The sequence below is a fragment of the Giraffa tippelskirchi genome, chromosome 10 (genome assembly GCF_054371585.1).
Source record: "Giraffa tippelskirchi isolate mGirTip1 chromosome 10, T2T-mGirTip1v1.2.pri, whole genome shotgun sequence".
Taxonomy (NCBI): domain Eukaryota; kingdom Metazoa; phylum Chordata; class Mammalia; order Artiodactyla; family Giraffidae; genus Giraffa; species Giraffa tippelskirchi.
Genome location: NC_137284.1, coordinates 28,757,348 through 28,781,281, shown reverse-complemented (window position 1 = coordinate 28,781,281; position 23,934 = coordinate 28,757,348). Strand labels below are relative to the sequence as shown.

General features: G+C 38.6%; 1 protein-coding gene across 14 annotated transcripts in view; it reads left to right on the top strand.

Moving 5' to 3' along the window:
* Window positions 1-23,934, top strand: part of LOC145524716 (glycerophosphodiester phosphodiesterase domain-containing protein 4-like) — a 101,982-nt gene that overhangs the window by 32,893 nt on the left and 45,155 nt on the right. For 8 of the 14 annotated variants that reach the window (XM_081537467.1, XM_081537458.1, XM_081537460.1 and 5 more), the window contains 6 exons: window positions 3,300-3,398; window positions 3,470-3,563; window positions 4,390-4,467; window positions 6,756-6,901; window positions 7,277-7,359; window positions 14,461-14,617. In XM_081537467.1, coding sequence (XP_081393593.1) covers window positions 3,300-3,398; window positions 3,470-3,563; window positions 4,390-4,467; window positions 6,756-6,901; window positions 7,277-7,359; window positions 14,461-14,617 — 657 coding nt within the window. The remainder of the gene's footprint in view (window positions 1-3,299; window positions 3,399-3,469; window positions 3,564-4,389; window positions 4,468-6,755; window positions 6,902-7,276; window positions 7,360-14,460; window positions 14,618-23,934) is intronic. The other 6 variants (XM_081537470.1, XM_081537462.1, XM_081537464.1 and 3 more) reach the window with 1 other exon arrangement.

The window sequence follows — 23,934 nt, the reverse complement described above, 5'->3', positions numbered from 1 at the left end:
CCTAGAGATCAAACCCAGGTCTCCTGCATTGCAGGCGGATTCTTTACCAGCTGAGCCACAAGGGAAGCCCTGATAAATTCAGCCTGATTTAATATTATGTTCCTTTCTCCTTGTATAGTGAGCACCTTTAGAATTCATTCCCACACACAGGGTTTTTTTGGTCAATATATTTAATGAAGCCTTCATCTCTCGAGGTGTTTTGTGATCTAATTCCAGTTATGAATCCATAACCAATGAGAAGTGGTGGAGCTGGGTATTAGAAGAGTTGGAATACCCTTGGAAGATGACTAACTTGATTGGGCCTTTAAACCCTTGGCCTTCAGACCTCCCTGGCAAGGGAATTTCTTTAGGGCTCGGAGTTTCAATGTGCAAAGAACAAACTTAGATGGAAAGAGCACCAGGCCTATAGTGCATTCTCTTCCACCTAGGCATGCTCAGAGAGCAATGAATGACCTCAATCAAAACTTTTTAAATAGCTAATAACCCAACCTTCTTATAAATGTACTAAAGATTTTAATTAGCCAAAAGATAATGGCGAGTCCTTATTTATGAAAATTTATAGCAGCCTCTGACCTGTATATCTAGGTTGCTTATAATAAATAAACCTGGAAGTTATAGATTTATAGGGTGAGAGACATGGCTGGCTGGAGTTGTATAGTTAATGGAAGATATAAGAAAAGGATGCACCATAATGCAAAAGACTTCTGTAGAAAAATGTTTTCTCATACTTTGCTCAAAACACACCTCACACTTTAATCCCAGACCAGAGCATGTATCCTAATACAGGAAAGGAAAGACCTTTTTATGAATAGCTGCATTTGACAGTCAGATTTATCCAAAGGAAACTGTTTGTACCTTATAATTTTCAGTTGCCTTAAATCATTAGTAAAGCTTGGTGTTGAGTAAGATCACAGAATCACATGAGATTCATGTGAGTCTGATTTGTCTATAAATATTTGTGTTATGAGGCATTTGGTCTGCTAACAGTTTTTTTTTTTCTTCAGATTTTCACATCTATTTGTGTCTATGTATAGAAGAGATTGGACTGTAGGTTTTGTTTCCTGTGATTGTCTTGTTCAGTTTGAGTATCAATGTTTTTGCTGGCTTCAAAAAACAAGTTAGAATTCCCTCTTTATTCTCAGGAAGAGTTGGTTAAAATTGAAATATTTCTTCCATTGTTGTTGTTCAGTTGCAGCCCCATGGACTGCCACACACCAGGCTTCCCTGTCTTTCACTATCTCCCAGAGTTTGCTCAAACTCATCTTGATGGAGTCGATTATGCCATCCAACCATCTCATCCTCTGTGGCCAAATTGTCGTTCTGTCCTCAATCTTTCCCAGCATCAGAGTCTTTTCCAATGAGTTGACTCTTTGCATCAGGTGACCAAAGTATTGGAGCTTCAGCTTCAACATCAGCCCTTCCAAAGAATATTCAGGGTTGATTTCCTTGAAGATTGACTGGTTTGATTTCCTTGCTGTTCAAGGGACTCTCAAGAGTCCTTTCCAGCACCACAGTTGAAAAGTATCAATACTTGGTGCTCAGCCTTGTTTATGGTCCAACTCTCACATCCATATATGACTACTGGAAAAACCATAGCTTTAACTAGACGGACCTTTGTCAACAAAGTGATGCCTCTACTTTTTAATACACTGTCTAGGTTTGTCATAGTTTTCCTTACAAGAAACAAGTGTCTTTTAATTTTGTGGCTGTAGTCACCATATGCAGTAATTTTGGAGCCAAAGAAAATAAAGTCTGTCACTGTTTCCTTTTTTTCCCCATCTATTTGACATGAAGTGATGAGATCAGATGCCAAGAGGTTAGTTTTTTGAATTCTGAGTTTTAAGCCAGGTTTTTCAATCTCCTCCTTCACTCTTGTCAAGATGCTCTATAGTTTGTCTTGGCTTTCTGCTATTACAGTGGTGTCATCTGTGTATCTGAGGTTGTTGATATTTCTCCCAGCAACTTGACTCCAGCTTGAGCTTCATCAAGCCTGGCATTTTGCACGATGTACTCTGCATATAAGTTAAATAAGCAGGGTGACAATATACAGCCTTGACGGACTCCTTTCCCAGTTTGGAACCAGTCTGTTGTTCCATGTAAGGTTCTAACTGTTGCTGTGTGACCTGCATACAGGTTTCTCAGGAGATAGGTAAGGTGGTCTGGTATTCCCATCTCTTTCAGAATTTTCCACAGTTTATTGTGATCCACACAGTCAAAGGCTTTAGCTTAGTCAATGAAACAGAAGTAGATGTTTTTCTGGAATTCCCTTGCTTTTTCTATGATCCAGCAGATGTTGGCAATTTGATCTCTGGTTCCTCTGCCTTTTCTAAATCCAGCTTGTACATCTGGAAGTTCTCAGGTCACATACTGTTGAAGCCGAGCTAAAAGTTATACCTTGAGTTATACCTTTGAGTTATACCTTGCTAGAATGTGAAATGAATGCAGTTGTGCAGTAGAATGAATATTCGTTTGTATTGCCCTTTTTTGAGATTGGAATGAAAACTGACTTTTTCCAGTCCTGTTCCACTGCTGTGTTTTCCAAATTTGCTGGCATGTTGAGTGTAACACTTTAACAGCAGCATCTTTCAGGGTTTGAAATAGCTCAGCTGGAATTTCAAAACTTAACCATTGAAGGCAGCAAGGCCTGGAATTATTTTTTGAGGTTTGATCATGGATTCAGTTGCTTTCATAGGTACAGAAGTCTCTAGAGGGCACCACAGATATAGGAAAACTACATTTGAAGGGGAACAAGTTAAAATGTGTGTTCTTGGTTTCTTGTTCTTTCGATATAAAATGAATAGTAGATTTTTAAAATCTGTCCAACAGATATTTGGTGAATGATTACTGTGTGTCAGGCAGTGAGAATATGATCTTACCTAAATATTGTCCTTGACCTCATAAGCTTATAGTTTATTTGGGAAAAACATATGTTGAAAAGGCAATTACAAATACTGTTGACCTGTGATTATACTGAGTCACTTAAAGTGATATTGAATATTTAAAGTGGCCATTGGTGAGATATGCCAAGCAGTATTGAAGACCCAGCTGAGGTGGAAATAATTAATTAGCAAAGACATCAGACCATATAGCTGTATAATTTTTTTCCAGCCATGCTACATAACTTAGACTTGGCAGCAATAAGATCAAATCCAAGTAGTACTTGGGGTCTGAGGGGTGGTTAGATTAAAGAGATGAGGAATAAGGTCACTGAAATTGTGAGAACAAATATACATTTCTCAAGGACTGTTATGATCAAAGCCTACTGCATGGAAGTCAGGACATTCTTTTTGTTTCCCCAGATCCTGGTTCTGATAATGATTCCGTTTTGCTTATTTTTGTTTTGGATTTTATTAACTTACTGGAAAGAGAGGTGGCTCACCATTGGGCTGTCACTGCAGGTAAGCACCATACTTAGTTGTAGCCCTGTCTATCCAGATGTGTTCAGGCTGACTTTTCAATTTCCTCACAGGTCTTTGCTCCCTACATACACCTGAGCAGCATATCTGTGATGGTTTTGCTTTCATGGCCGGTGGCCTTCTACTTGATCCATTTGGAAGAAGAAGGTATGTTCTGTGGGTGGAACCTTCCCTGATTCTTCCAGCTCTGGCTTTAACTTCTGTACTTTACTCAGCAGAATAAGCAAAGCACCACTGTATCTTTTTGAAACTCATTTATCTTGTTACTCAAGCATGCTCCTTGTGATCAAACTTACAACCCTACATGGCCTGTCATAACATCCTGTCCTAGCATTTCCCAGGCTAAGCAGTCCATCTTCTAAAGAGACATTCTCCTTCTAGAAAAATAAGTGTTTTCTCTCATTAACTGTAGAGGAATAGATTGGAGTAGTTTTAGGGAGGGTAGAAGGTGTTTTATTTTTCATTTGGCCAGTGATGGTACAAGTCATAGTTCTTTTAGTTTGTATTCAAATATTACTATTTTCAACTCAAGAACCAGGTGCAGATATCCACTGGATACACTTTAGTCCTTCAAAGCAGTCTCTGGTGAGTCTTTGTCATGTCTGAGGACTTCCACAGAAGCAGAAATATCTGCCTCTGCCACTGCTTTCCTCTTCATTCTTTGTCCTAATATCATGGAAACAAATAATCAGAGCTGTACATGAAGCTGTTTTGAGAATGGAGTTAACTCTCAGCACTCTTACTGAGAAACCAGCAGAACCTGCTTCTGTCTATGTCTCTTTTTATTATTACTGGTTAAACAAGGAGTGCTTGCTTACTGACTTGTCCAAGGATGCAGGAAAGAAAAAAACAGGATTGGTAGTGTTGCCATTATGTGTGTATGTGGTCAGTGAATTTTAGGAAATGTTTCTGGGGGCAGGAACTTAAAGGGGACAATAATGAACTCTTTTCTTTTTTATTTCCTGAATTTTAGCTAGAATGAGACGTTACCAGATTACAAGTAATGAAAGAAGAAGAAATACGTGCTGTAGTATGCTCACAAAATTGAGAGGTTAGAGCTGGAGAGCTAGGTTTGAAAGTGACATGGATGGTAATTTAAAAATGTACAAATAGGTTAAATCCTCAGAGGCATAAAATAGTAAATGTTGGGATATTGCCAGTGATAACAGATATTGTGATTAGTCTGTGTGTTTGTGTATGTGTGTGTGTGTTTAAAAGAGGAGTGGGGGAGAGAGAGAAATATAACTATTGAGGGTCTATGATGAGTCAATAGTGTCATATCAATTACATGAGGTAATACTAGTAGCAGAATAGCTCCATTTTTCAGAATGAAGAAAATGAAGACCCAGAGAGATTAAACAATAAGTCTGAGTCACAAAATTAGAAAGTAGTAAAGTCTTCTTTGTATTTGGATTTCTTTCTACTAGTATCTCTTCTACTATTCCTCTCTGCCATCAATACCCGGGCATTTTAGGCTGATCTTTAAGGGCTTGAGAGTTTTCTCAGAACCAATCAAACTCCTCCTCCTTCTGAGAAGCTACTCCTTAACATTCCCTCTCCTTCCTGCCCCCTGAACAATTTATTCCCTTATTAATTTGTATTTGTAATTTTTTGTTGTTGTTCAGTTGCTAAGTCATGTCCAACTTTTTGTGACCTCATGGACTGTAGCACACCAGGCCTCCCTGTCCCTTACCATCTCCTGGAGTTCGCCCAAGTTCATGTCCATTGAATTTGTGATGCCATCCAACCATCTCATCCTTGGTCGCCCCCATCTCCTCCTGTCCTCATTCTTTCCCAGTAACAAGGTCTTTTCCAGTGAGTCGGCTCTTTGCATCAGGTGGCCAGAGTATTGGAGCTTCAGCATAAGTCCTTCCAATGAATATTCAGGGTTGATTTCCTTTAGGATTGATTGTTTTTATCTCTTTACTGTCCAAGGGACTCTCAGGAGTCTTCTTCAGCACCACAGTTTGAAAACAAATTCTTCGGTGTTCAGCCTTCTTTATTGTCCAACTCTCACATCTTTACTCAACTACTGGAAAGACCATGTCTTTGACTATACTGACCTTTGTCAGCAAAGTGATGTCTTTGTTTTTTAATACGCTGTCTAGGTTTGTTATAGCCTTCCTTCCAAGAAGCAAGTGTCTTCTAATTTCATAGCTGCAGTCAGCATCTGCAGTGATTTTGGAGCTCAAGAAGAGAAAATCTGTCACAACTTTCACTTTTCCCCATTCTATTTGCCATGAAGTGATGTGACTGGATGCCATGATCTTAGTTTTTTTAATGTTGAGTTTTAAGCCAGCTTTTTCACTCTTCTCTTTCGCTTTCATCAAGAAGCTGTTTAGTTTGTCTTCACTTTTTCCCATTAGAATGGTATCATCTAAATATTTGAGATTGTTAATATTACTCCCAACAGTCTTGATTCCAGCTTGTAACTCATCCAGCCTGGCATTTTGCATGATATACTCTGCATATAAGTTAAATAAACAAGGTGACAGTATATAGCTTTGTTGTACTCCTTTCCCAATATGGAACCAGTAAATGTAAGGTTCTAACTGCTGCTTCTTGACTTGGATACAGGTTTCTTAAGAGATAGGTAAGATGGTCAGGTATTCCCATCTCTTTAAAAATTTTCAAGAGTTTGTTCCGATCCACACAGTCAAAGGCTTTCTTGTAGTCAATGAGGCAGCAGTGGATGTTTTTCTGAAATTCCCTTGGGTTCTCTATGATCCAAAGGATGTTGGCAATTTGATCTTTGGTTCCACTGCTTTTTCGAAACCCTGCTTGTTCATCTGGAAGTTCTTGATTCAAGTACTACTGAAACCTAGCTTGAAGGATTTTGAGCATAACCTTACTAGCATGGAAAGTGAGCATAACTGCCAGTAGTTTGAACATTCTTTAGCATGGTCCTTCTTTGGAATTTGGATGAAAACTTACCTTTTCTAGTCCTGTGGCCATTGCTGGGTTTTCTAAATTTGCTGACATATTGAGCACAACACTTTAACACCATCATCTTTTAGTATTTTAATTAGCTCAGCTGAAATTCCATCATTTCCACTAGCTTTATTGGTATTAATGCTTCCTGAGGCCCACTTGACTTCACACTGCAAGATGCATTTGCAATAATTTTAATAATCATGCTTGTATTTGGGTAGCCTTTTACTTTCAAATAATTGAAATGTGGGGGACCTGAGAGAAATAGTAAATCTGTGAGTTCACAGAGTCAATGAACCCATGGATTAGATATTTATTGTAACTATTTTGGGGGGGATACTTATTTGCTTGAGATGGTTCTCCATTCTTCTTTTCTTTTTCATCACTTTTTCATTCCAACTTTTTCAGCTCTACAAGTGGCTGTTGGATTTCCCTTTTTTCTTATCCTTTTATGTCTCTATGTGGTGCCGTTTGGGACTTACTCTCCCTGCCTTCAGGAGAAGGAGAAATTGGCACCCAAGCCGAACTTCTTTGGACATAGAGGTGCACCCATGGTAAGTCTGAGCTTGATGGATGTGGCTGTGCATGGGTGTGGATGAGACAAGGGCACATCAGATCCTCAGAAACCCCTGGAGAAATAAAGAGGTTGGCTTGAGATGACAAGTAATTAATTGTAGAGGTTGGACTTAATTCTCCTAATTGTCAGTCCATTTCTCTTCATTATGTCCAGTGACATTGTCTCAGATGAACAGAATTCCCAAACCAGATTTGAGAGAGGAGAATGTAGGCAGGTTCTTAGACCAAAGAGCCAAGAGAACCAAACTCTGCTTCCTAAAGTCCTTTCATTACTGTGCCCCCTTCCTATGCTAAAATGGATGTTGGCAGAAAAGACTGTGAGATTAAAGGCCTGATGTCCTTTTCTTCCACAGCTGGGACCTGAGAATACCATAATGTCCTTTGAGAAAGCTGTTGAATATGGGGCCCATGGACTGGAGAGTGATGTACGAATAAGGTAGGAAATAAGGGGCCAGGGTGGGAGGAGAAAAGACCAGCGGATGACTCCAGCCTGGCCTAAGCTGTAGAGAGGACAAGCCCTGGGAGTTTCTCCCTTATTCACCTGGCACATCTGCACATAACACAATACATGAATCACTTCTCCTTTACGAACCACGTATCTGCATCTCTACATTCTCAATCACAGGCTCATAAATCACACACTCTATACAGTCTCCACACACAGCTCAAATTTGTCCTCCCTGCAAACATGCTTGCAGCTTACCTCTGTGCCCTACCTTAGCAATCTATTTAGCTAACATTTCCTAGGCATTGGTTATATTCCTACTATATCCTTCTTCTGAGTGCTAGTGAGAGGCAGATGAGTGAGACAGAGTCATGCTTAAGAGCTGTTTGCAGCCAGTGAAGGAGACATGGCATGTTTACAAATAAACACAGTATAGGACCATTTGTGGTGAGTGCCTTCCAGAGAAGAGTAAGGCAAATGCAGTGGAACCAGTGGAGGAGGAAGAGGCCACCTCTTTTGTGAAAAATGTGGTTTGAATCTGAATTCAAAGAAGAGAAATGTGTTGCTGAGGACATAAGGCTAGAATGTACATGATAAAGCCAGAATTAGAACTAGATTTCCTGACCCCAGACTAGGGTTCTTGTCAACAGTGACAACTATTCCATGCAGACTATTTGAATCAGGATTGAAACTGGATGCCCTTTCAGAGCTTCCATTTCATTGTGCAAGTTCCTCATGGTCATGGCCTAATGTGGTAATGGTGCTGTGACAGTGAGCTCCTGGCACATTGTCCTTTTCTCTTCTGTGACTTCAACTTCATTGTAGATGATCTTCCCAACTGCTCAGTTTCTCTGTTGACATCTTCATTTCCCATGACCACCTCCTCTACATACCTCCACCATCCACACTGATGGCTATGGTCTATACTTCATCGTTAATAAATATTGCTTATCAGTCATAGTCTAGTCAGGACATGAATACCATGAAAGTAACTAGAACAGGAAAAATCATATTATGATTACTAAGAAGTAAAATTGGCTAACTACTGAAAGTGGGACACAGGACGCTGGGAAGTGCGCAAATTGCAACTACTACTGTGTATTCCACCATATTTTCTCCATTAATTACCAAAAAAATTAAAAAAATAAGATACTGGACAAAATTCACAAAGCAACTAACAGAAAACTCTGAATGGTGAAGAATAGAATGTGGGCTGGCTTGGTTCATAAGACCAAAGGAACTTCATAATTGGGAGCAAGTTTCCACTTGCTAATTTCTGTTTTTCCTCATGTATTGTGACATGAGCTCTGAAGAGAGCTGACCTGGAAACACCTATAGCTGCAGACAGAAAAAAGCTGCACAAAAATCTGTTATTTCTAGCCCAATAACAGTATTTGTATTTTGTGTTAAGCTCATTTCACATCAGCATGATGTCAGTATAGCTCATTTCACTTTAGCATGTCAAGACTCATCTATATTGTAGCATCTGTCAAAATTTCCTTCCTTTTAAAAATTCTCTTAAAAAGCACATAACAAAATTTGCCATCATAACTATCTTTTAAGTGTACAATTTAATAGTATCAAATATATTCACATTGTTTTGAAACAAATCTATAGAACTTGCTCATCTTGCAAATCTGAAACTTGATACCTGTTAAATAACCTTTCCACCTTTCCTTCTGCCCTCAGCCCCTGCTTACCACCATTCTACTTTTTGCTCCTATGAATCTGACCACTTAAATAATACCCGTAAGTGGAATCATACAGTATTTGTCTTTTCGTGACTATCTTGTTTGATTTAGCATAACGTCCTCAGATTTCATCCATGTTGTGTCATGTGACAAGATTTCCTTCCCTTTTTAGATTGAATGATATTCCACTGTGTATATATATATATATATATCACATTTTGCTTCTTCATTTATCCTCTGATGGACATTTGGCTTGCTTCCGCCTCTTGGCTGTTTTGAAAAATGCTGCTATGAACATTAGAGTACAAGTATATTTTCAAGAACTTGTTTTCAGTGCTTTTAGGTGTGTACCCCAAAGTGGAATTACTGGATCATGTGGTAAATCTATGTTTGGTTTTCTGAGGAATTGCCATGCTAGAGAAAGGGAATTTAAAAACCTGTTCATAAAATCCTGGGCAGACCTCTGTATAACCTATGCATGAAACCACACAGACACAACACAACAGAAGGTTTGAGAATCTGTTGGAACACTATCTGTGTTGTAGATTGATTTCTGCAGAGCCTTTGGAAACTAAGTTGGCGTTAAACCCGTATCTTACAAATGTGGTCCAGGACATGTTTTCTGAACCTAGACATGTTAAAATAGATTTTAATGAGATTTCAAATCTCCAAATACTCAAAATGCTCAGGATACAATCCAGAGTTTTCCATACCAAGATCTAGAAGAAACTCAGCTTCAGTGAGAAAAGGTAATCAATAGATGTCAACAGCAGGAGAAACAGATGTTGGAATTATTTCTAAGAATTTTAAAGAAGCTATCATAAAATGTCCCCAACAAACAATTATGAACACTTGTTAATTGAAAAAATAAAAGGTGTTAGCAGAGAAAGAGAAGTAAAGAAGAATCAAATGGAAATGAAAAATTCTTAGACAAAAGATCATGATGTTAAAATTCACTCCTATGCATATATCAAATCATGCTGTACACCTAAAAATAATACAATGCTCTATGTCAGTTATACCTCAATAAAACAAGGGTAAGGAAAACAACTTGGAATATGAGGAATAAAACAAAGCAAAGGAAAGGGTAAAAAATACATAGGTGGGGACTGCTCTGGTGGTCCAGTGGTTAAGGAGCCACTTGCCACTGCAGAGGACACAGTTCACTCCCTGGTCTGGGAAGATCACAGAAGCTGTGGAAAACTAAGCCTGTGCACCGCAACTGTTGAGCCTGTGTGCTACAACTAATGAACTATACATGCCTAGAGCCTGTGCTCTGGAACAACAGAATCCATCACAATGAGAAGCACGCCCACCATAAAGAAAAGTAAGCCAACTCCTGAAACTAAAGAAAGTCCATAGGCAGCAACCGAGACCCAGCCCAGCCAAAAATAATAAATATCTTTTTAAAAAAGTAAATATTAATGGGTGATTCTTCTATTCCAGAGTTTAAAAATTGTGTTCAGTGGTTAAAGACAAAAGTGATAATATTGTTTGATATATGGGTCTCAATATATTTTGAGATATTTAAGACATGTATATCATAATGGAAGGAGGTTGGGTAAAGGGACCTAAAACGTATTCAGTTTTCTACATAATACTTGAAGTGGTAGACGGTTGACACTCGTAGAATGTGATCTATTGGGTCGTATTTGGAATCTTTGGGGCAACCACAAAATTCTACAAAGAGATACACAATTGACCCTTGAACAACAGGAGATTGAAGTGCCCTTCAGCTCAGTTCATTCACTCAGTTATGTCTGACTCTTTGGACCCCATGGACTGCAGGACACTAGGCTTCCCTGTCCATCACCAACTCCAGGAGCTTATTCAAACTCATGTCCATCAAATCCATCTCATCCTCTGTTGTCCCCTTCTCCTCCTGCCTTCAGTTTTTCTCAGCATCAGGGTCTTTTCCAGTGAGTCAGTTCTTCCCATCAGGTGACCAAAGTATTGGAGTTTCAGCTTCAGCATTGGTCCTTCCAATGAATATTCAGGACTGATTTCCTTTAGGATTAGCTGGCTTGATATCCTTGCTATCCAAGGGACTCTCAAGAGTCTTCTCCAACACCACAGTTCAAAAGCATCGGTTCCTTGGTGGTCAATTTTCTTTATGGTTCAACTCTCACATCCATAGATGACTACTGGAAAAACCATAGCTTTGACTAGATGGACCTCTGTCAGCAAAGTGATGTCTCTGCTTTTTAATATGCTGTCTAGGTTTGTCACAGCTTTTCTTCCAAGGAGCAATCATCTTTTAATTTCATGGCTTCAGTCACATTCCACAGTGATTTTGAGCCCAAGAAAAGAAAGCCTCTCACTGTTTCCATTGTTTCCCCATCTATTTGCCATGGGGTGATGGAACCAGATGCCATGATCTTCATTTTTTGAGTGTTGAGTTTTAAGCCAACTTTTCCACTCTCCTCTTCCACTTTCATCAAGAGGCTCTTTAGTTCTTCTTTGCTTTCTGCCATAAGGGTGGTGTCATCTGCATATCTGAGATTATTGATATTTCTCCCAGCAATCGTGATTCCAGCTTGTGCTTCATCCAGCCTCGGCATTTGGCATGATGTAATCTGCCTATAAGTTAAATAATCAGGGTGATAATATACAGCCTTCACATAGTCCTTCCTCAACTTGTAACCAGTTTGTTGTTCCATGTCTGGTTCTAACTTGCTTCTTGATATGCATACAGATTTCTCAGGAGGCAGGTAAGGTGGTACAAAATGAAGCAGGGCAGAGGCTAACAGAGCTTTGCCAAGAGAATGCACTGGTCATAGCAAACACCCTCTTCCAACAACACAAGAGATGACTCTACACATGGACATCACCAGATGGTCAATACTGAAGTCAGATTGATTATATTCTTTGCAGCCAAAGATGGAGAAGCTCTATACAGTCAGCAAAAACAAGACTTAGAGCTGACTGTGGCTCAGATCATAAACTCCTTATTGCCAAATTCAGACTTAAATTGAAGAAAGTAGGGAAAACCAGTAGACATACAGGTATGACCTAAATCAAATCACTTATGATTATACAGTGGAATTGACAAATAGATTCAAGGGATTAGATCTGAAAGACAGAGTGCCTGAAGAACTATGGACGGAGGTTCGTGACATTGCCCAGGAGGCACTGATCAAGATCATCCCCAAGAAAAAGAAATGGAAAAAGGGAAAACGGTTGTCTGAGGAAGCCTTACGAATAGCTGAGAAAAGAAGAGAAGCTAAAGGCAAAGAAGAAAAGGAAAGGTAGACCCATTTGAATGCAGAATTCCAAAGAATAGCAAGGAAAGATAAGAAAGCCTTCCTCAGTGATCAATGCAAAGAAATAGAGGAAAACAACAGAGGGAAAGACTAGAGATCCCTTCAAGAAAATTAGAGATACCAAGGGAACATTTCATGCAAAGATGGGCACAATAAAGGACAGAAATGGTATAGACCTACCAGAAGCAGAAGTTATTAAGAAAAGGTGGCAAGAATACACAGAAGAACTAGACAGAAAACATCTTCATGACCCAGATAACCATGATGGTATTATCACTCACCTAGAGCCAGATATCCTGGAATGCAAAGTCAAGTGGGCCTTGGGAAACATCACTATGAACAAAGCTAGTGGAGGTGATGGAATTCCAGTTGAGTTATTTCAAATCTTAAAAGATGATGCTGTTGAAGTGCTGTACTCAATATGCCAGCAAATTTGGAAAAATCAGCAGTGGTCATAGGACTGGTAAGGGTCTGTTTTCATTCTAATCCCAAAGAAAGGCAATGCCAAAGAATGCTCAAACTACTGCACAGTTGCACTCATCTCACACGCTAGCAAAGTAGTGCTCACAATTCTCCAAGCGAGGCTTCAACAGTACCTGAACCAAGAACTTCCAGATGTGCAAGGTGGATTTAGAAAAGTCAGAGGAACCAGAGGTCAAATTGCCAACATCCGTTGGTTCATTGAAAAAGCAAGAGAGTTCCAGAAATACATCTACTTCTGCTTTATTGACTACATGAAAGCCTTTGTATGGATCACAACAAACTGTCAAAAATTCTTAAAGAGATGGGAATACCAGGCCACCTTACCTGCCTCCTGAGAAATCTGTATGCAAGTCAAGAAGCAGCAGTTAGAACTGGACATGGAACAACAGACTGGTTCCAAATAGGGAAAGGAGTAAATCAAGGCTGTATATTGTCACCCTGCTCATTTAACTTATATGCAGAGTACATCATGCCAAATGCCAAGCTGGATGAGGCACAAGCTGGAATCAAGATTGCCAGGAGAAATATCAATAACCTCAGATATGCAGATGACACCACCCTTATGGCAGAAAGCAAAGAAGAACTTAAGAGCCTCTTGATGAAAGTGGAAGAGAACAGTGAAAAAGTTGGCTTTAAACTCAACATTCAGAAGACCTAAGGTCATGGCATCCGGTCCCATCACTTCATGGCAAATAAATGGGGAAACAATGGAAACTTGACAGACTTTATTTTGGGGGGCTCCAAAATCACTGCAGATGGTGACTGCAGCCATGAAATTAAAAGACGCTTGCTCCTTGGAAGAAAAGCTATGACCATCCTAGAGAGCATATTAAAAAGCAGAGGCATTACTTTGCCAACAAAGGTCCATCTAATCAAAGCTGTGGTTTTTCCAGTGGTCATGTATGGATGTGAGAGTTGTACTATAAAGAAGGCTGAGCGCCGAAGAATTGATGCTTTTAAACTGTGGTGTTGGAGAAGACTCCTGAGGGTCTCTTGGACTACAAGGAGATCTAACCAGTCCATCCTAAAGGAAATCAGTCCTGAATATTCACTGGAAGGACTGATGCTGAAGCTGAAACTCTAATACTTTGGTCACCTGATGCGAAGAACTGACTCACTGAAAATGACCCTGATGCTGGGAAAGATTGAAGGCGGGAGGAGGAGAAGGGGATGACAGAGGATGAGATAGTTGGATGACATCACCGACTGGCTGGACATGAGTTTGAGTAAACTCCGGGAGTTTGTGATGGACAGGGAGGCCTGGCATGCTGCAGTCCATGGGGTTGCTAAGAGTCGGACAGGACTGAGCAGCTGAACGTGTGGCTCTGGGGAGCACAGGGCTTTACCTCATCCCTACCCTACTCATCTTACTCTCAGGTCATTACCTTTTTCTTCATTCTAAAAAATCCCTGGATAGGGAAGCTACACTTTCACCATAAATAATATGATTAATACAAACCCCAAAAAGAGATCCCTAGGGGAGAAAAATACTGATATTGGTAAATTATTGACACTTAGTCCTTTGTTGTGATATGGGAGGGAGTACGGAACCTTAGTTAGACTTCTGACCTTGACGGGCTTTCTGAGAACCCTGTCTGCCAAGTTGACTGTATTCTGCCAATTCTCCCATTTTCCTTTTCTCCTCATGCCTGCAGTTTTGATGGGGTGCCTTTTCTCATGCATGACTATGACTTGACAAGAACGACCAATATAAAGGAGGTCCTGCCAAATGCCTCCAGTAGACACCCTTCCCTGTTTCAATGGAGTTTCCTGTCGACTCTGAATGCAGGCAAATGGTTTTCAGATGCATGGGTAAGATACATTTCCCAGGTCAAAAAACTGAGTCCTTTTGTTATACATGGTCACACACTCTCCTAGAAATAAATACACTGTGTACAGTATAATTTTGATGCCCTCGTGAGATGGGACTACCTGAGAGAATTGGAGAACTTCATGCAAAGCTATCATTTGATCTGAAAGAAGATTATTGCTGAGGGGAACCATGGGCAATAATGGTGGTTTGTTTCATATATTACAGTAGACTGGAGCAAGAAGATATGTAGTGTGTGTGTGTGTGTGTGTATGTGTGTGTTTATGAAAGAAAGAGGAAAGGAAGGGTGAAGGGAAGGAGAGAGAGACAAAAGGAGAGGTACAGAGGAGATGGAATATACACTGGGAAAAGAATCAGAAAAACATATTATGAGGAGAATATAGCAGTGTGTAAATAAGACAGTTTAGAATTATCCTGAGTATTTTAAAGTGGGTAAAAAAGTCAAGCCTGTCTTTTCAAGATAGTTTAAGAAAAAACAACTGACATTTTCCAGGTTATCATATGTTTACAGGGAATCCTTGCAACCTAGGTTTTACCACTCAGATATACTCATTTTGAATCTTTGATTTTGACAACAAATATCTGAGCAGGACAGACAGCAGACACTCATATTGCTAGTACCTATGGCAGCAGAGCTACAATACTTGGGGGTCAGCTGTGGTAATAGCTCTCTCACTAGATAATTGTGTAATTAGGAAAATAAATCTTCAGGTAATTTTGTTTATGTTCTAGGTGGAATGGAACTTTATTTATATTACATGTTAATCCTGAAGACTGACTTGATCCTTTTTCATGTTAAAAAAGTGACAAGTTAAGACTTAGGTAAAGAGAGAATTATCCACCTCAAATTCATTCTGTTAACAAGTATTACTATAAGGGACAGCTAAATGTTGGTTTATAATGACTATATCACCTCAGAATACTTATTCTCATGTGAGTAGATAGCCTACAAATGCTGTTTCCATGTGTGAAATGGTGGTATCCATCTGATATTCCAGGTTTCTGTGTGTGTGTAGGCTCTGAATATAAATCTCATCATACATGAATAAATAGAAACATACAGACTCGAGAGGCTTCTTTAGTATGTATAATGTATATAGGCTTAGTTTGCCATGTAGCAAACTTTTCTCTTGTAACTCAGCTGGTAAAGAATCCACCCACAATGTGGAAGACCTGGGTTCAATCCCTGGGTTAGGAAGATTCCCTGAAGAAGGGAAAGGCTACCCCTGGAGAATTCCATGGACTGTATAGACCATGGTTTGCAAGAGTCGGACATGACTGAGCGACTTTCACTTTCACTAGTTGGCCATAGGTAATGTTTTAACAAACATGTATTCCAAATGAAAAGGCCGTTTATTAATCTGATGTGTAATGTATGGTTTGTGAAAGTCTTATTGTAAGTGATGGAATTGGATATGTTGTTATAAAGTTTTGTTTATTTTATAGGATTAATAGTTTAATTTTAGCTTGTTTAGGTGGTAAGTTTACAGTGTTTAGTTTTTCGATTATTCTGGTTACTGAAGGGTATCTGAAAGCTTGACTTCAAATATGATTATCTAGGAGGCTTTATTTTTAGGTTTTATAGTAGAGCTTTCTTTGATTGCATGTTGTGCAGGCAGGAAGTCAAGGTGGTGTGGGCACATGATTGAAAAGATTTGGATATTTGGTTAATTTTTGTAGTAAAGAAATTGGTTTTGTTTGTGAAGGTTTTTCTGGGTGCTCTTTATTGGTTGGGTATAGTTATGGGTTGATGGTGGTCGTGAGTTGTTTATTATTTGTCAGTATAATTACTATTCTCGAGATTACTTGTGAAAATTAAATAACCTAATCAGATCTATAATTAAATAAAAATAGATACTAAAGTTCTGGGAGTTGTCACTGGAAGCTCAGCTGAGTTCCTATTTTTTAGTAAAACCAACCTTTGTGTGGAACATTTTATATCCTTTTGTGAAAGTATAAATCTCAAGATTACAGAGGAATTACTTGAGACATTTATCTCATGCATAAAGATAATGAACTAGGTACAAGTTTTATTTAGCACATTAATATGGGAACAAATAGGATGACAAAACCCAGTCAAGAGAAAAGTGAGAAACCAACATGCAAATTCTCAGTGCAACAAAGAGATGCTAAGAATTGCATTGCTAAGTTGGATACAAACCTAGTGTATTGTTTCAGTTAATACACTCTGTGACAATAACTTAATTTTAAAGTTGTCTTCTCTATGAAAACTCATTTGCATCTCTACTAGACAAAAATCCTGTCCTCTTTTATCAGTTTTCTAGAAGTCAACATCTAACTTTACATGGTAAATCAGTTCAGTTCAGTTCAGTCGCTCAGTCACGTCTGACTCTTCGCAACCCCACGAACTGCAGCACGTCAGACCTGCCTGTCCATCACCAACTCCCAGAGTTTACTCAAAGTCATGTCCATTGAGTCGGTGATGCCATCCAACCATCTCATCCACTGTCGTCCCCTTCTCCTGCCTTCAGTCTTTCCCAGCATCAGGGTCTTTTCCAATGAGTCAGTTCTTTGCATCAGGTGGCCAAAGTATTGGACACAGCAATTCAAAGAAAGATACATTCCCATAAGAGTCAGATGATCTTTAGGTGTACTTGTTAAACAGTGTGCTACAATGATACTAGAGGGTTCAATGATGAACTTATGCTTCATTTCTGAGTTTTGAATAATTTAGGTTCCTTCTTGTGCTCATAAATAACCTTTGTAGATTATTTAGAGGAGGGTGTTATTGTGATTTTGTGTTATTTAACCTTATTAATTTGCATCCAGTGCAGTTTAAAATATCAGTTAATACACATAAGGTTTATTGTTGTATAATCAGCAAATCTTAATTTAGATTGTGTTAAATAACTATTAAGCTTAATAAATTAAGGTTCTGTCTAGAGCATGTATAGGGAATCTAGAATTTCATTTTAAATAGTCCCTACTGTTCCAGACTCTTATTCTTACTATGACTTGAGAAGTTTACTTGAATCAGGTTTTACACATATACCTGCAAATGTCGGCAAATTTTTCTCTCCTGTTCCTGGTAATCAGTGATGTTTCTTCCTACTGTAATGCTGGGATAGTGTACAACAAGGGACACCAAACTGTTTGCCTAGGAAAGCTGTAGGCTTTGATTCCAAATACCAATTATGCATGTGTCCTTAGTGGGGACTGGTGGCTTGTTCTTTTGGATTGAATGACATGTATTCTCAAATATGATTCTTCAGTTATGACCTTGATGACACAATCAATTTTTCCAATTACATCCCAGTGTAAAGGAGTACATATTTTCAGCTTTTGCAAAAGACTGCATTGCCATGAAACATAGTGACTCAGTAAAAACAAATTTTACCTGAATTCAGAGGGGTGGTGAGAACAAGTTACTAAATAAAAGAATGTTTTGCACAAGTGTAACAGAAAAAAAGTCAAAAGAGAATGGGTTTTCTCATACACCCATGAGGAAGTAGAATGTTTAAAAGAGTACTAACAGGGAATTCCCACCTGGTCCTACAGTGGTTAGGACCCAGCACTTTCACTGCTGAGGGCCTGGGTTCAATCCCTAGTCAGGGAACGAAGATCCCACATGTCACACGATGTGGCCAAGTAAGAAGAAAGGAGTACCAACAATTTCCAAAAAAGAAAAGATGAATGTGCATGATTAGATTGCCCTCATCAATTTGTTCAATCTGGTGTAGGTAATGTCCTACTATATCTAGGGTTATCAGTATACTTCTGGGGAGTTATCTGCTCCTCTCTAAAATTTAATCTTGGAAATTCTGATTCAGTCCCCTGATCAGTTGGATTGGTATCTAATTGAGATGGCAGTGTCATCTTATACTAGGAAAGCTGTTTCCACGAGTTTCTTCCTTGCATATCAGTAGACAAGAGAATATCTGTAAGGTCCTCTCAAACATGATTTTGAGGTTAATTTTTCCTATTTCTGATCTGTATCATGTAGGAAAAACCTACAGATGAACATGGGAATAAAGCAGAAATCACATGATAATTAAAATTAATTTGATTATTATATGATAGTACATAGCAGTGTTAGAAAGGAGAATACAATAGTCTACTAAAGTGAAAGAGGAAAGTGAAAAACCTGGCTTAAAACTCAACATTCAAAAAACAAAGATGGTGGTATCTGGTTCCATCACTTTATGGCAAACAGATGGGGAAACAATGGAAAGAGTGCAAGCATCTTTTAATTTCATGGCTGCAGTCACCATCCACAGTGATTTTGGAGCCCAAGAAAATAAAGCCAGGCATGCTGCAGTCTATGGGGTCACAAAGACTTGGACACGACTGAGTGACTGAAAAACAAGAGCTCACATGGGTCTGGAAGATACTCAAGTTCTAACTAGCCATATTAGAAGATAGACTTTTTTGGACATATGGAAACTTCAGTAAAAACCCCAGAAAGGTCACACCATAGTAACAAGCCTAAACCAGCTCTAAATTAAAGGCTATTTTAGACCCACTTAAAAGAAATCCAATTGATTTGTTCATAATATAATCCACACCCCCCCCCAAAAAAAAGCACTTCTCTTGTAGCTCAGTTGGTAAAGAATCTGCCTGCACTGCAGGAGACCTGTGTTCAATCTCTGGGTTGGGAAGATCCCCAGTAGAAGGAAATAGCAACCCAGTCCAGTATTCTTGCCTGGAGAATCCCATGGACAAAGGAACCTGGCAGGATACAGTTCATGGGTCCCAAGACTCAGATACAACTTAGCGACTAAATCACCACCACCAAAAAAAAAAAACTAGGAGAGACAACAGTACTCAGACATCTAACAGTGTAACAGTTACAGTGTACAAGATCCAGTAATAAAATTACTGTGCATACAAAGAAGGTTGAAAATGTGGCTTAAAGGCAGGGAAAAACTACACATAAAGATCCAGAAAAAAAAAAAAAGAAAAAAGAGCTGATAGAATTAAGAGAAAGGGAGTTTTCAAAAGCTGTTCCAAATGTATCAAGGATTTAAAGAAAAATAACATAATGAGAGAGATGTAAGATATAAAAATAACTGAATAGAATTTCTAGAACTGAAAGCCTATGCCATCTGAAATTCTTCAGTATTTGTTGATAGTTTGTGTATTTTGAGTAATGGCTCTATATCATCAAGGTGGTTGAATGAATGGATATAGAGTTGTTCATAAGATTTTTTATTATCCTTGTAATGACTTTGGGATCAATGGTTATATTCCATTTTTTCATTCCTGATTTTCATAATTTGTAATTGTCTCTCCTCCCCTGCCCTAGAGATCTATGCATTGTATTGATTTTATTAGAGATACAGTATGTGGTTTTGTTGATTTCTGCTCAGATCTTTATGTTTTCTTTCTTTTGTTTGCTTTGGGTTTGATTTTAGGTTTTATGTAGTTTGCAAAAGGGTCAATTTTAGGTTACTTTAGTTATTTTTTCTTTTCATTATAAGCATTTAATACTATACATTTACCTCTAATACCACCTTAACTGTATCGTAGATTTTGATGTGTTGTATTTTAATTTTTATTTATTTTGAAATATTTTAAAATTTCCATAAGTTTTCTTTCTTGTTATTGTTTAGTTGCTAAGTCCTGTCTGACTCTTTGGGATCCATGGACAGTAGCCCGCCAGGTTCCCCTGTCCATGGAATTTCCCAGGCGAGAATACTGAAGTGAATTGCCATTTCCTTCTCCAGGAGTCTTCCCAAACCAGAGATTGAATTTACATCTCCTGCATTGGCAGATGAATCCTTTACTGCTGAACCACCAGGGAAGCATGACCCATGGTTTATTTAGAAATTTTCTTTAGATGCTTTCAGATTTTCTAGTTATCTCACTATGGATTTCTAGTTTAATGCTGTTCTGGTCTGATTACATACTTTGTATGTTTTCATATTTATTGAAGTTCATTTATTTTATGGTTCAGAATATGACCTGTTATATTGCTACAAATGCACATGAAAGGACTATGTATTCTGCCATTAAATGAGTTGTAAAATAACAAATAAAATGTGTCAATCCATCTTCCAATTTATTCATCCCAGCCCATAACCATAAGTTTATTTTCCACATATATAACTCCATTTCAGTTCTGCAGATAAATTCATTTGCAGGCTTTTTTTTAAGCACATATAAGGAAATCCAACCAGTCCATCCTAAAGGAGATCAGTCCTGGGTGTTCATTGGTAGGACTGATGTTGAAGCTGAAACTCCAATACTTTGGCCACCTGATGCAAAGAGCTAACTCATTTGAAAAAACCCTGATGCTGGGAAAGATTGAGGGCAGGAGGAGAAGGGGACGACAGAGGATGAGATGGTTGGATGGCACCACCGACTCAGTGGACATGGGTTTGGGTGGACTGCAGGAGTTGGTGATGGACAGGGAGGCCTGGCGTGCTGTGGTTCATGGGATCGCAAAGAGTTGGACACGACTGAGTGACTGAACTGAACTGAAGCAATACCATATATTTATCTTTCTCTCTCTGACTTACTTCCCTCAGTATGACAGTCTCTAGGTCTGTCTATGTTACTGCGCATGGCATTATTTTGTTCTATTTTGTAGCTGAGTAGTATTCCATTGTATATATGTATGACATCTTCGTTATCCATTCCTGTTTGTGGACATTTAGGTTGCTTCTGTGTGCTGAATATTGTACACAGTGCTGCAATGAACATTGGGGTGAATGTGTCCTTTCAGGCCATATTTTTCTCTATATATATGCCCAGGAGTGGGATTGCTGGATCATATGGTAGCTCTATTTTCATTTTTTAAGGAACCTCCATACTGTTGTCCATAGTGGCTGTACCAGTTTACATTCCCACCAACAGTCTAGTAGGGTTCCCTTTTCTCCACATGCTCTCCAGCATTTTTTGTTTTGTGCATTTTTGATGATGGCCTTTCTGACCGGTGTGAAGTGATGCCTCATTCAAGTTTTGGTTTGCATTTATCCATTAATTAGTGATGTTGAGCATCTTTTCATGTGCTTTTTAGCAATCCATATGTCTTTGAAGAGATGTCTGTTTAGATCTGCCACCCATTTTCTGATTGGGTTGTTTGTTCTTTTGATATGGAACTGCATGAGCTGTTTGTATATTTTGGAGATAAATACTGTGTTGGTTGCTTCATTTGTAAATATTTTCTTTTTCTGAGGATTTTCTTTACATTTTGTTTGTGCTTTTGTTTTCTGTGCAAAACTTTTAAGTTTAATTAGGTCCCTTTTGTTTATTTTTGTGTTTACTTTCATTATTCTAGGAGGTGGATGAGAAAAGATCTTGCTGGGACTTCTCTGGCAGTCTAGTGGTTAAGACTGTGTAAGCCATTTACTTGCCCTTGTGACTCAGCTGGTAAAGAATCTGCCTGCAATGTGGGAGACTTGGGTTCGATCCCTGGGTTGGGAAAATACTCTGGAGAAGGGAAAGGCTACCCAGTCCAGTATTCTGGCCTGGAGAATCCCATGGACTGTGTAGTCCTTGGGGTCACAAAGAGTTGAACACGACTGAGCGAATTTCACTTCACTTCTTCACTTCATGGTTTTTTTTTTTCTTTCTTTCTTTCTTTTTTTATTTATTTTAGTTGGGGGCTAATTACTTTACAATATTGTAATAGTTTTTGCCATACATTGACATGAATCAGCCATGGGTTTACATGTGTTCCTCTTCCTGGACCCCCCACCCACCTCCCTCCCCATCCCATCCCTCTGGGTCATCCCATTGCCCCGGCCCTGAGCCCTTGTATTCATGTTTAATAATACATGTAAATTTCTTTCTAATGATATCTTTAGAGCTGGCATAAATCATCTTGCTTTTTAAAGGTGCACTTTTGGGAGCCTTTCACATCATTAAAAACTTTGGTGACTTCATCATTCACCGTTACTCCAGAAGCCATAGTGCCTGTGGCTGAGGCTGTGGTGGAGGCTCTCAGAAATCATCTTAATTTTCTTTAGTTGGTTGGTTTTTGATAACTTTTCATGATTCGCAGTCTCTCATTATGTTATATCTCTTCCTTAGCCAATATCGGCCCAAAAGTTGGTTTGGGTTTTTCCATAAGATGTTGTGCAAAACCTAAACGAAGTTTTTGCCCAACCTTATATCATGGCCTAGATCAGGAGCTGACAAACTGCAGCCTACTGTCTAAATTCAGCCCAGTGGCTGTTCTGTGTGGCCTGAGAGCTGTGTATGGTCTTTGAATTTTTCAATCACTGGAGAAAATCAGAAGAATAATGTTTCATGATGTGTACAGCTCACATAAAACTCAAGTTTTTAGTGTCAGTAAATAAATTTTTATTGAAACACAGCCAAGCTTATTCACTTATGAATTGTCTATGGCTGTTTCTGCACTGTAATAGTTCAGTAGTTGAGACAGAGCTGTGTCTCACACAAAGGAAAAAGATATTTGACACTTCTCTCTTGACACATAAGTTTGCTGAACCCTGGATGAGGAACTGTTTGTATTTTATAGAGCTAATTTTCTCCTTAGAAGATTTGTGAATAGAATTATAAATTCAGTCTTAGAATTTCAATGTGAATTACTGCATAGACTTAAGATCTTGGTTTAAGACTTCAGAAACAGTAGGATGACCCTTCAGTAAAACCTGAAACATAACTTTCCAGGCCAATTGTTGATTTTGGTCTGATCAGGGCTATCAGTGTTGATGATCTTCATAAGCTAGGATAAGGACACAAAGAAAGTAAATATAGAACCAAAGAGAGTACATTTGGATATAACTGGTTAATAGCTCACAGATACTAAATGAATTTTTATCTTCCAACTGTCTGAGTTTGGGAATTTTTTTGTAAAATAAATGAAATAGATATATTGGTTGGACTAATATAAGGTATAGTTAATCCTTGTTATATCAAGTCTGCCATTATAGTTGGGTTAGATCTTCCTTAAATTCAGCACTAGGAAAATTTTAGGCAAAAGTTATCAACACAGATAATGTGAATTCTTACAGGTTTGACTCTAATTATTCCTGCTCTTTTCCCCTCAGGAATTCTGCTGCCATGACCATTTATTTACTTTTTGAATCAATATACTAGTGTCCATACTGATAGTTAAATAATGTTCAGTAGAATTTTCTGTAACTCCTGATACTAATTTTTCTGTGGTGCTTTTATTCTGGTTATTCTTTTGCAAATAAGATTCCTAGCATAAAAATTTTAGGAAAGGGCTGCAGAGAACAAAGAGGTGTTATGACAGTGGTCTCAAAGTAAAAGTTATAGGTTGGTTCATGGAAAAGGACTTAATATTGTTAAAAATTCCCACCATTTGAGTGGTTTTAAGCACTAAGGAATCTGATTTTCTACC